The sequence below is a fragment of the Lepisma saccharinum genome, chromosome 23 (genome assembly GCF_977018435.1).
Source record: "Lepisma saccharinum chromosome 23, izLepSacc3.1, whole genome shotgun sequence".
NCBI classification, from domain to species: Eukaryota; Metazoa; Arthropoda; class Insecta; order Zygentoma; family Lepismatidae; genus Lepisma; species Lepisma saccharinum.
Genome location: NC_139251.1, coordinates 35,723,667 through 35,736,434, shown reverse-complemented (window position 1 = coordinate 35,736,434; position 12,768 = coordinate 35,723,667). Strand labels below are relative to the sequence as shown.

Here is a 12,768-nt window from a genome sequence, read left to right as displayed (position 1 = left end):
GCTGACCGCATTGCTAACATACAATAATGTAGTATTAAATATCATTAATTCATATGGAATTTTATCCATGGAATGACATGCAATTGATAATGTAATATTACTTTTATCCCTCTTTCCTTTTCTGCCCCCAACTTTCTCATAAATTTGCTTTTTTTTACTGTTGAAAATGTTAAGTTACAGTTTCAAATATGGGTACATATTTTTCCATTGCATTATGCATATTTACTTTTTGTTAAGTACATACTCCTTCAAAATATAGGACACTCACAATTGAGTCACTTATGTATAGTTATGAACTGTATAGTTATGAAGTATCTTAGAGAGACAAACATTTATACATAACTAGTATGTGATGGTGTAATCAGATACGATACCAATAGTACATTAGTTGATACTTTGCAACTGCATAGCAAAACATTTCTATGAAAGCAAGAATGCTAATATATATTTCCAGAGTAATCAAGAACATACGTGCCAAAGGAATTGAATTTATTTGCTTGTGTTCATTTACTTTCTAGCTTCACTTCTTTTTAGAACATTGCACACTTTGGGGAAATTGCTCTTTGTGTAATTTAACATAAACTAAAGACCATCAACACAGTAAATAGTTGTAAAAGACATGTCCTGATCAGTTAATAAATAAAAACAAGTTCAAGGTTTTGATCCTGTATACAGGAAGATTAACATTTTTTATTAACTGTTCTAGATACATGTTTTATTACTGTTTTGTTATTATGAGTGCAATAACATAGACATTCACCAAGAATTGTACCATCATTATAATGCATAATAATCTCCAAGGCTGAAATCCTGGTGTGTTTGAACTGTAATTAAACGTATACATATATAATTATAAACAATACATTTTTTCCCATCTTCTCTCCTTTTGTGTCGGCTGCTATGCCATCTCCAACGTGGCACTTGCAATATGTGGTATGAACTAGTTAATTAATAACAAAAAAAAGTTAGAAACCTTGACTCAGGTTAAAATATTGGAAATGTTGAAACTAATAACCAATTTGACATTACAGTATCTTGTATCGAATAGCAATAGTTAAAAGAAAGTTTTACCTAGTTTTATCTGTAGCTCTATGCGTTCCTTTTTTTATAGATGTAACTTTGTACCAATAACACTTGCCTGAAGTTGAAACTGATACCTTGCATGCTAAGAAACCCCAACAACCTTTACAACAGTACCATATATTAATAACACTGCTATGTTTCATGCTTGGCCTTAGTTTCCTTTCCATTCTATGCTGCCGGTATGATCCAGTATTTTAAAAAAATTCAAGTATACTTGGATTGTGTATATATACATAAAAATATACAGGGTTTTCCAAAAATAAGTGGCATAACTTCAGGAATGTGTTCCTCATATGTAAACAATGAAAATAATTGATATAAACATAGGTCAGGAAATGCTTGGTTTCTGAGTTATAGGCTTTCACAACACATACTAACCAGAATGTATTTATCCCCCACAGGTGGTCTATGACAGTTTTTCATAGTACCCTAGAGGAGATGTTCAAAATGTCCACTTCAACAAATATACACGTTGGTGCTCCTGCACACTTCAGTCTTGTTCCCACAGGTACCTGCATCGAAGGTACACTGGTCAGTGGATTGGTAGATATGGACCAATTGCCTGGCTTCCATGCTCACCTGTTTTAAATCGCTTGGATTTCTACTTAAAAGCACAGGTGTATTCGTCTCTGGTGGCAGATGTGGACACACTGCAATCAAATTGTAGCAGGTTGTGAGACAATATGAAACATGCCAGGAATTTGGGAGTGTTTTCACAGGTCCGTGGGACATTTATGTGTCTTGAGGCAGAAAGTGAACTTTTTGAACATCTTTTCTAGGATACTGTAAAGAACTAAGTGTCATAGTCCACATATGTGGGATATTTTCATTGTTTACATAACAGGAACACATTCCTGAAGTTATGCTGCTTATTTTCGGGACACCCTATATATTGAGATATTATTTTCTCTTATTCAGTGAAGTACTATTTTGTGAAAACTTTTATCTACTGTATTGGCATTACATAGTTATATTTGCATGTTGCTTCAATTTGGCATCATGTTAGGATAGCAATACCTGTATATAGTAATGTTAATGAATGTAACTTCATAGTGTGTTTGACAAGGGTCAGAAGAGCCAATATATTACGTAGTGAATGAAGTAAATAGGAAGCTATCACAAGACAACAATGATGAACAAATATGTTGCAGATTTGGCCACAAAATACATGAATATTCTTATTGCCTATTGATCATTTCCTGTTTTCTTCGCTACTATATATATATAATTGATATTTTGTTACTAGTTGTATTTTTAAACAGCAAAATTTATTATATTTTAAAAAGAAAACATTAATGTATTAACTTCAGCAATTCATTTAGACTCGTTGCTATTTTGCCACATATATATTTCATTAGGAACATTTTTTTGGAGGGAAGTATGCATATTCGATTTTTCAGTTAATATTTTTTTCTAGTGTGGAGGGTAAGTTTATAATATATGTTTGTATTTATGTATACAAAAGGTAAGTTGCATTAATTTCAAACTGCTAACAAGAATAATATCCCACTTTTAAAGAAAAACATTTCTTTCTACATGTCACTCTAAGTATTTACACTGGCCGAAAACTTTCTTCAATCAAAAAAATACCCATACCCAGGCCAGTATTCAAACCTGCAACCTCTGGCATCGTAGCACACTATGCTAAGCACTCTGCCACAGAGGATGGTTCATGTGCATGTCACATGTTTACTACAGAGCAAGCAGCAGAGAGGGAGTGAGTGAGGCAGGAGGCTTTGTTAGTAGTGATCGTGCAGTTGGAAACCTGTTGCAGTTCTCGCACTCCTCTGCCACTTACTGGCCCCGAGATGCAGTTCGCTGGCCTCAGCAAGTGTGCCTGAGGTACTCAAGCCTGATATTAAACAAAATTGTAATCAAGATGGAACAGCAGCTCTCTCATGTGTGTAATGTTTAGGGAATGGGGAAGTATTTTGTAGGGATAGGACAGACTAGTTGGTATCATCCGATATAAACATATTTCTTTATCAGTAATCCAATATATCTAAAAATACCCTGGAGTTTATTGTAAAATTCTGCCATTTTGTTAATTTTTTAATGAATACAAAGGCATAATTCATGTATTCTGGTTTTTTATATGCATGTTACTTTTCATAAGCAAAATCTATTGCGATTAAGTGGTTACATTAAATAAGAGATTCAATGATCCATTCTGGTTCTTAATTAATCTTTCGTAAGTTTATATCAAATCAGTAGAACATCTGTTGTCAATATTGGCAGAAATTTCATATCAGTCTATGGTAATTTCATATTTGCTGTTAATCTTTTAGTCTGTTTAATAGTGTGAACATAACAAAAGAAAAAACATTATTGAGCAGTTAGATATGAAGTAAAATTTTGATTGGTTTCTCAAACCTTGAACCATATTGATACCATACTTGTCATCTTAACTTTGGCATGAGAAGTTTGAAAGAATTGGTTAAAATTGAAGCTGATGCATTGCTCATATATTGTACAGAGAGGCTTCCTCTAAAAATGATAACAAAGCATTAACTAGGCAGTATTTTTGTTACTTTTTTGAGGCCACCCTGTATATGATAAACATTATTTTGCTTGATCAATAGTTTTACTGTAGTTTTTCTATTTTAAGATGCATTGTAGTTGATATTTTGATGAAACATAATGCACAATGTAGTAACTTATTCCAATCCTTGAAAAAAATGTTCCTAATGTTAATTGAAAACTGTCAAAGAATGGCCAAATGTTACTAGTTTTTAAATTGTTTAATGTAAGATTTGATTAAAGTAAATGTTAACTTTTATTACTTTTAACTATGACACTCATTAACCTAAATTGTTTATTTTCATATTTAGAACTTCTTTAAGGACCCTTGGAATACATTTGATTTCATCACTGTGTTCGGAAGTATTGTTGACGCCTTAGTTGTGGAGTTTGGGGTAAGACAATTTATCACTTAAGTGCAGTTTAAAATGTTATTATTTTTTTTTTTGTGGTCAAGTATTTTTTTAAAAAATTGTACTTGTTATTCTATTATGGCAAATTATAAATTGTTTGGATCGTTAAAAATTGGAAGAGTTTTGATATCGTTTCACCAATTTCACATGGATAAAATATGCATAATGTTGTTAGATTTAGTATTTATTGATCATTTCTCTTATATGAGATATTGTTTTATGGGTGGTTACATTCATTAATGCTGTGGTTTTTATTTTCAGGAAAACTCCATCAATGTTGGTTTTTTACGTTTGTTTCGTGCTGCACGTTTAATTAAATTACTTAGACAAGGGTATACAATAAGAATCCTATTGTGGACATTTGTACAGTCTTTCAAGGTAAGCTTTATGCAAATTAGTGTTCATTTCTGAATTATATGTTGGAAATGATGTACAAGAATGGTACTTAAATATGTAGCCATAAGTCACCAGATGCCCATTGCTGTTATTACAGCATTTATCCTTTCGGGCACGCTCGAATTAAGTTCTATTAAACTTCTGGTGGAATTTTTTTCCATTCTTCCTTTATCATGGTGAATAGTTGATGTGTGTTTTTTAGTAAAGTGGTTCTGGCATGCAACAAACACTCCAGCACTTACCAAAGATGTTGAAATGGGTTCAATTTGTGGCTATGGGCAGACCAGTTAAGCACTTCCACTTTATTTTCTTCAAAACCACAATGCAATTGACATGTGGACAGGAGCATTATTGTATTGATACAGAAAAGGGTCTATTCAAATCTGTTGCCACAGTGTGGGAAGCATGTTGTTGTCTAGAATGTCTTTGTACACACCAGAGGTCATCGGCCCATTGATTAAAGGGTAGAGAGACAATTTACCCTAGGTTGTCCTCTCTTCAGCAGCTACCGAGCACTGTTGCCAGCTTTGCTCTTTTGGAGCCAGATCTGGCTCTTTTGTGCACTCATTTGGCTGTGAACTGTGGCACCCACCTCCTGCCCACTATGATGCCATCACTGGCTCCGGCCCTCAGAGACTAGCTTTTGCCATGAGTATATATCTTGCACGTGATGTCATATTATTATATTGGCTGTGTCACCCTACCCCCTCTTACCTCCTCAGCTGCTTTTTATAGTGCTATATGACGTGAAGATGACATAATATTGTTATCCGGGATTCCTTTATTTCCAATTTCATGCAACCATTGGTGGATTATTGAGATGGGTGATGCCGCTACATCTTATCGGTGAAAACTAAGAATAAATTGTCATCACTTTAAAGTTAAAGGTATTAGCAGTGCCCCCACCCCAGTGACACATAAATTTGCCCTAGGAGATAATTTATGCAGCCTTCGTTAATCTAGCTCCTTGAAAGTCAACTTCAGCTCTATTTAAGGTGATATTTAGCTCTTTTATGCACATCAGGTTTGGCAACACTGTCAGGATGGCTGTAGGAGACTGAAAATGCATTCGCTTATGGAACCATTATTTTATGGAATATCAAACATCCAATGATGTAGAATAGTACATGCATGGGAAAAGGACACGTTATACTATGTCGTAGTCCTAGGAAAAGTTGAAACTGCCATTTGATTAGCCGTAACTTGAAGTTGATTCCCCATAAGGAAACATGGGATTCTGTAAATACTTATTGATCATATTTTTCAAACATCGTGTCTAGCTTAAAAATCACCTTAAAAAAATGCTTCCACATGCAACATGGATATAAATTCATAGTCTCTTGTATAGTGAAGGCTTTTTTTTTTTTTTGCAGTAGTGCCCATTCTGACAGTATTGAAATAAATGCACATCTGGTGCATAATTGTCACTCTTCCCTTTAAAAGTAAGGGCCCCAAGTCCAAGCCAGAGAAACACCCCAGATCATTACCCAAATTTTACTATTGACACAGCACACTCTACGAAATGCTGTTTGCCAGGGATCCGCCTGGTACACAATGGTATGCAATTGTCCATCTGACTGCCAGATAATGTATCATGACTCATCACTCCATAAGGCCATCTTACATTGCTCCAATGACAGTGTTGTTTGTACCACTCCAAACAATGTCAGATGTTGGTGCATGTGATCAGTGGCTTCCTAAAATGAAAACCAAGTTCTCTCTCTTCCTGCTGGATAGTTCTCTCACTGGCCTCTGTACCTGAGCTGCGACAGAAATCCTCTGCAATCTTTGATAAGGTTGTCTGGCGATTGGTTCGCACAACAGAGTTCGCCAGTTCCAGTGAGTTAGCATCTTGGCCCTACCAGAGGGATGATTGGGTTCATTGCTTCCATGACACTTCTTCTTGTCAATGACATCAATAAGAGTGGACCAGGGCACATTTAATTGCTGAGAAATCTCTCTAATGGAATGCCCAAATTTATGGGCCCCAACCATTTGATAGCACACAACTCTCTCTGTTTACTCATTGTGACAGCAAAGGCATTTAGAATATTCTTGAGTTGAGTTGAGTTTTTGCTTTAAGTCAACTTTATGCACATATAGGCTAATCGGGAATGGACCTACAGTTTAATGTGGGATCCAAACCACCATGCAATGTGCCTCCACTGGGTATTGAATCCAGGACCTCTTGATTACAAGGTGACAATGTTACCACTATGCTATCGGGGAGGCACTAGAATGTTCTTGAGTTTTTCCTCCACTTATATAACATTCATCATGTGCATTAAAGTCATACTAGGAATGTTCACGTGTGTCTGGTGACTTTAGGCTATATAGTGCATAAAATATCGGTTGCAAAGGGTACTCAATTCATTTAATAAACATTGCCAACTGTAATTTTACTTGTGCATGTTTATGTGTTCTGTTACACAATAACCAATAATTTTTGTCATGAAATACTTTTTGAGCTTTGTTTCATTATTTTTTTATCCTCTCTGCGGAAGAGACTATGCAGTCACAGTAGGTTAGGCAACATCACAAGTCTCATTTGTTTCTTGAACACATTCATGCCCAACCCTGGGAAAGGCATTTAAACAGCCAGCCCAGCAGCGGCAGCACCATGATTAATCATCTAGGGGTGCAGAGGGGGTGCAGAATGAAATTTAGGGGGTGTGAGGTTGAAAATTAAAAAAACATGAAATGTACATGGATATTTTAGTTCCTAAATCATATATCAATCAACTTTTAGTAAGCATCTATGATAATATGCTAATGAAAGTGAAAAATACAAGCGGTTTGCTTCATTTTAGCAGAACAACGATGTTTGTAAATTTGAAAAAAACAACAGCTTGTTCAAATGAAGGCCAATGACATATATGGACGACTGGAGGATATTTCCATGGAGAGGGGATGATATATTTTCCTCCATCCAATACTATTGCTCACTCCCTCTAAAAAAATCCTTCAGTTTGAAGTTACCATGTTCCTGCAATGCTCTTATAATAATTAACATAAATGACAGTGACTGAAATGTACAATTTTAGATTGACATCCATTGTTTTAAGTCCACTTTATGCACAAATAGGCTAATCAGGACTGGACCTACAGTTTAAAGTGGGATCCAAACCACCATGCGCCTCCACCAGGTATCGAACCTGGTATCCCTTTGATTACAACCAATTGAGGTACAAAATTCACTTATTAATCAAATATCAAATACGTTGTATAGATGACAACAACTGCTGATCATTCCGTTTGTGTGCGTTGAGTAGAAGAAAGAAATCACTACTGTGCAACCTAAAGTTCTACAATTTTAAAAAGAAAATAACACAATAAATACGAAATCATGTAATTATCAACTCACTTTTTTTGGACTGCTTCACTTTTCTGAAAATGTTCCGTTACTTAGTTACCCTTATTTTTACATGCGTTCGTTGTACATAATACATAGCCTACCTTTCGTGTCTGACCAGATCCTGTGGTGTCAGGACAAAATGCTAAGTGTACAGCAACTTCATACTTAAACATTCATTGGGCCGCACTGTCTCCCCAACAACGAACTATAACATTTCTTGACGAATATTTGCCTCTTCGTAACAGTCTTTGAATAGGTCTGAAATGGTATGTCTAATATAGAACAAATAGAACGAATTAACAAGGAAACTACTGTCACCGATTCAACTCTCGTTAAATAATTTCCCGAGAACGGCCCAATGATGATTGAAAGCAACTGAATGTTTTGTTACAATGAGACTTGAAGAAAACAGGAAGAACACGTAGGCAAACAACAAAACCGTGTATTAACAGTGCAAAGGAAAATATGCAACAACTGACACTGGGCTACATACATTTATCGAAAAACACAAACAGACCACTTGAAACACAAGAAGAAACAATTCTTAACAACAATTCTGAAGAAATAAAGACAAGGGCCACTTATCTTTATAGACTGCCGACAGTACAGGAAAATAAATGCAGAATCTCTTTGAGAGTAGGACCAATGCTTGCCTGTTGTAAATAATAACAGCAGTCTCACACCAGTACATAACATTTGGCCCTCAATATGACAGCAAAATGACATAATATGACACTGTATGAGGCAATGTTTTCAACAGACTATAGGTTTTAGATAGGGGGTGCAAAAGAAAAGTAAGGGGTGCGTAAACACCCCCTTGTGCCCCCCTTGTGCCTCCCCTGCAGCCCAGGTATTTTCTGAATCCAAACTTACCTTTAAAAAATGTGGCCGCCATCATAAAATTTCAATTATTTTCAAAATTGCTCCCTGGAGGCAGCAAATGGTACTTTCTTGTTGACTTTTTCAGCCCGGTGGATAGGAACCCAACCTATTCCAAGGGTTTCTGCTGGTGTCCCCTACCAATAACCCGCCATTGGTCCTCCAAGGATCCGAACATGTTGGGCATCCTTGACCTCTCGGTAATTTGGCTCCTCAGACATGCTCTCAGATACCACACCACACCTCCCCTCAAAGTCACATGGTTCACCCATTTTCATTCACCAGTCAACATGGGGGGGGGGACATAAAATGTCCAAAAAAACTGAAGAAAATGGACATCTCAGCTAAACAACATTAGTCATTTACAGGCGGGAATGTGTTAAGCAGCAGCATACAGTTCATTTGTGACACAGAACACAATTGAACCCATCACTATTTCAATGCTTCTGGCCATATCTTTTATTTCCTCCCTTATTATCACATGTGTGATATTATCTCCCAAATGTTAAGATAGAGGAAGAGGTTAAATCAGATGACCTCATCTTGGCAATGTCTCTGCAGGCATGAGCCAGTTTCCATAACATATTATCAATTTTAATATGTTATGAAACCACCATTGGCAACCATGATTCTATGCTACATGACTGCACATGGACATGAGACAAAATAGATTTTTCTAGGGCTCTCAGCATCAAAATGAGGCCCCAGTGAGCAAAATGTTGCTCATCCTGATGTCCTCTACATGTTGTGAAATTTTGCCCTCTGTCTGTCTGCCTGTGCGTGTTTAGTTGTCACTTTGCTGTGATTGAAAGAAATCTGAATAGGGAAAGAAATATACTAATCAAAACTAAAGTGATCCCACTACAAATGTAAAATGTATCTAATATATATGATCCTTCGCTCATATTTGAAATCATCATTCAATAATATCTGCAGAAATGTAATTTTAAAAATATTGTGGTATTTCCTCATAATATGGTTTGCATTGAAAATAGAGTGAGAATAGTTTTACCAAAAGTTCTAGGTTCAAACCCTGGTTAAGGCATGGATTTCCATTGTGTTCATCCCATCATTCATCTTATTGTTGTGATTATCACAAAAGGTAGAAAAGGGACATAAAATAACAGAACGAGAATAAATAAATTAGTATTTTAAAAGATTGATCAATATAACATGGAGAATTATTCAATAAATGAAGCACATACAGGACAGGAGATGTACTACATATATTTTTCAGGAAAGAATGCAGGCTCGACCAGGACTGAAACTCTGGTCTCTGGCATACCATGCCATTTGTCTATCGCTGAATTACCGAGCTGGTCTGGCCTCACCAAATTTTTTGCTATCGCTATTTTACCTGTTTGGATTCGTCTCTGGGCTGCTGCAACGGGAACTATTGCCTTTGAAACACTGTAGGCGTCGACGTTGCCTGGTTCCTCCCAGCGTAGAGATGTAACTTCATTGAATTAGGCACATGCAGGAGATGTGCTACGTAGTACTCGGTAGCTCAGTGGTAGAGCAATGTTACGGTATGCCAGAGACCCGGGTTCAAGTCCTGGTTGAGCCTGCATTTTTCGCTGAAAAATCTGCATGGAGAATTCTATTTCTTTTTCTTTCTAGATTGGTTATTTTATTTTGCTCTATTGGGTTGACCAAGAGGTTGAAATTAGGAAAATAAATTATGAGAAAAACACAAGGTTAGAACCTTGGGCCTCTGGTTTCATAGTCCTTGATCATTCATTCACAGAACCCAGTGAACATTGAAAGGTTGTATTATATTTAGACAGATGTTGGTTGATATAATCAATGCCCAATGTTCGTATAAATGCATCTTTTAGGAATGATTGTTATAGATAATGCACTTTCACCTTTCTTACAGGCCCTCCCCTACGTCTGTCTGCTCATCGCAATGCTGTTCTTCATCTATGCCATAATTGGTATGCAGGTAAGCTTGGAATATTGAGGGTGAAGTATGAATGTGTTTCACATATAGTTTTACAATTTTAATGATGATAACCATTTCTCATATACATTCGTATTAGCTAGAAGTGTCACTCTGCATTAGGTTATAAACTTTGTTTATTCAGTTGTTGCAGTTGGTCATCAACAACGTTTTCCTCTTAAGAATTTTCAAGGTCGATACAAAAATGTGTTTGAATATACAGTGTGTTCCAAAATTGTCTGCTGTACATTTATGAACTCTCCATAAAATCACCAAGGTTTTATTTGTACTCCAAAAGATGGTACACACTGGGCACTTTGTGTTCGTGTGTTTCGTGATAGGAAGATTGAGCATCTCCAGACCTAACTGCCACTCCATGTATATTTTCTGCGGACTGTGGTAAAAATATTGTGTACCACACAAGGATTTGGATGATGTAAAGCATAGAATTACATCTTCCATCACATTTTCTGAGAACATACTGGGTAAAACATGTAAAGAACTCAAATACCACCTTTGTAGCCTTTGTATTAGTCATGCAACCAAAGATGCACATGTGGAGCTCTACTAGCATCACAACAAACTTCGAAACTTGCTGTTCAATACCAAAAAAGAAGGGTCTTTGTTATCTTGGTCCATTTCTGTTTTATTGCAGAGAAAATTTGTTATAATAATTTTGGAACACCCTGTATTTTACTCTCACAAATAATTTCTTAATTTCTTTCAGGAAAAGTATAAGAATTCATTCTATTCAAGCCTGAATTAGATATAAATAATCTGGATGGTATAGATGTATTTGTTAAACCTCAGATTTTAGAATTGTAAAAAACTTAAGACAGAATCCTGTTTAGTTTACCCTAGCAGGATTTCATAATGTTCTCAATGAGAATGCATGTTGAGAAAACGTAGATCACAAAAAGTGAAATGTATCATTTCACTTGGGTCATACAAGTGAAATTCTGAATTCACTTTCTGAATTAATTACTCTTCAATATATATATATAATAAAAAAATATTTTTGAACCATGTTATTGTGGTACAAAGGGTTTAATTCAAGATATCCATTATTGTTAATTTAAATATGCACAAACAGTTTTCTACAGTGTGTGTGTATACACTTCCTGGCATATGTTTCTCTTTTTTTTATATTCGTTCTATTCACCTGCTAATGGGTGTGTTGTATAGTGAAGAAATGTTCTGCTTATGTATATTTGTTATCAATAAATATTGCATTGGTGCAAAGTAAAGCCATACTTTAAATATTCGTTACTTAATATTCATTTTCATACACGAGCAACAAAGACTAATATTATACGAGGGATGATTGAAAAAAGAATACAAAGCCTGCAGATTCCAGTAGGTATTTATTAGATGAATACAAACAGTCTCACGTGAAAGGATACTTAATACACTACTTCTCAACATAGTCCATCCCATGTTCAGGCATTAATCCCAGCACTACGCGAGGTTCATGATGCCTGTCTCATAGAACTCAGGATCCTGTTGTCGGAGACCAACCCATACTTCATCTTGCACATCATCATCCAAGCAAAACCAGCATCCTATGAGATGTTCGTAGGCACAGCAATGATTCTGGTTTCACTCAGATGATCTGCAGCACGAAGCAAGAGTTGGGATCCTACAAGAGTACCCCAAGTTCTATGAGACAGGCATCATGAACCTCATGTAGCGCTGGGATTAGTATCTGAACCTGGGAGGGACTATGTTGAGAAGTAGTGTATGAAGTATCTTTTCACGTGAGTCTGTTTGTATTCATCTAATAAATACCTGTTGGAATTTGCAGACTTTGTATTCTTTTTTTCCGATCATCCCTTGTAAATTGACTTGTATTTGTTATTGAAGTAAAAATATGAAGGCTTTACTTGTTACAACAGCGCACATGGTAAATAGCATAATACCCATTAATGAAATGGTTTTAAGCATGTTTTTTTTTAATCGTTTATTGCTTTTATTTTCTTTTATATATATTCTAAATCCACTGCAAGAACAAAGTTAATGTAAACAAAAGCAAGTGATCTCAGAGAATTAGTTCCTTTCCTTGTTGACAGTTCAGGTCTTATCGTGTCCATAAATATATTGGTCGCAATGTACGGCTAATAATATACTTCAATATAGCAGCTACATTGAGTGATACGGCTAATGGCTTTATCACATACGCT

The 12,768-nt window shown here is 35.8% G+C and overlaps 1 protein-coding gene across 9 annotated transcripts in view; it reads left to right on the top strand.

The window, feature by feature from the left end:
* The window catches only part of cac (calcium voltage-gated channel subunit cacophony), a 248,158-nt gene that overhangs the window by 166,831 nt on the left and 68,559 nt on the right, over window positions 1-12,768 (top strand). For all 9 annotated transcript variants that reach the window (XM_083109913.1, XM_083109914.1, XM_083109912.1 and 6 more), the window contains exons 22-24: window positions 3,915-3,998; window positions 4,278-4,394; window positions 10,526-10,591. In XM_083109913.1, the coding sequence (XP_082966039.1) occupies window positions 3,915-3,998; window positions 4,278-4,394; window positions 10,526-10,591 (267 nt within the window). The remainder of the gene's footprint in view (window positions 1-3,914; window positions 3,999-4,277; window positions 4,395-10,525; window positions 10,592-12,768) is intronic.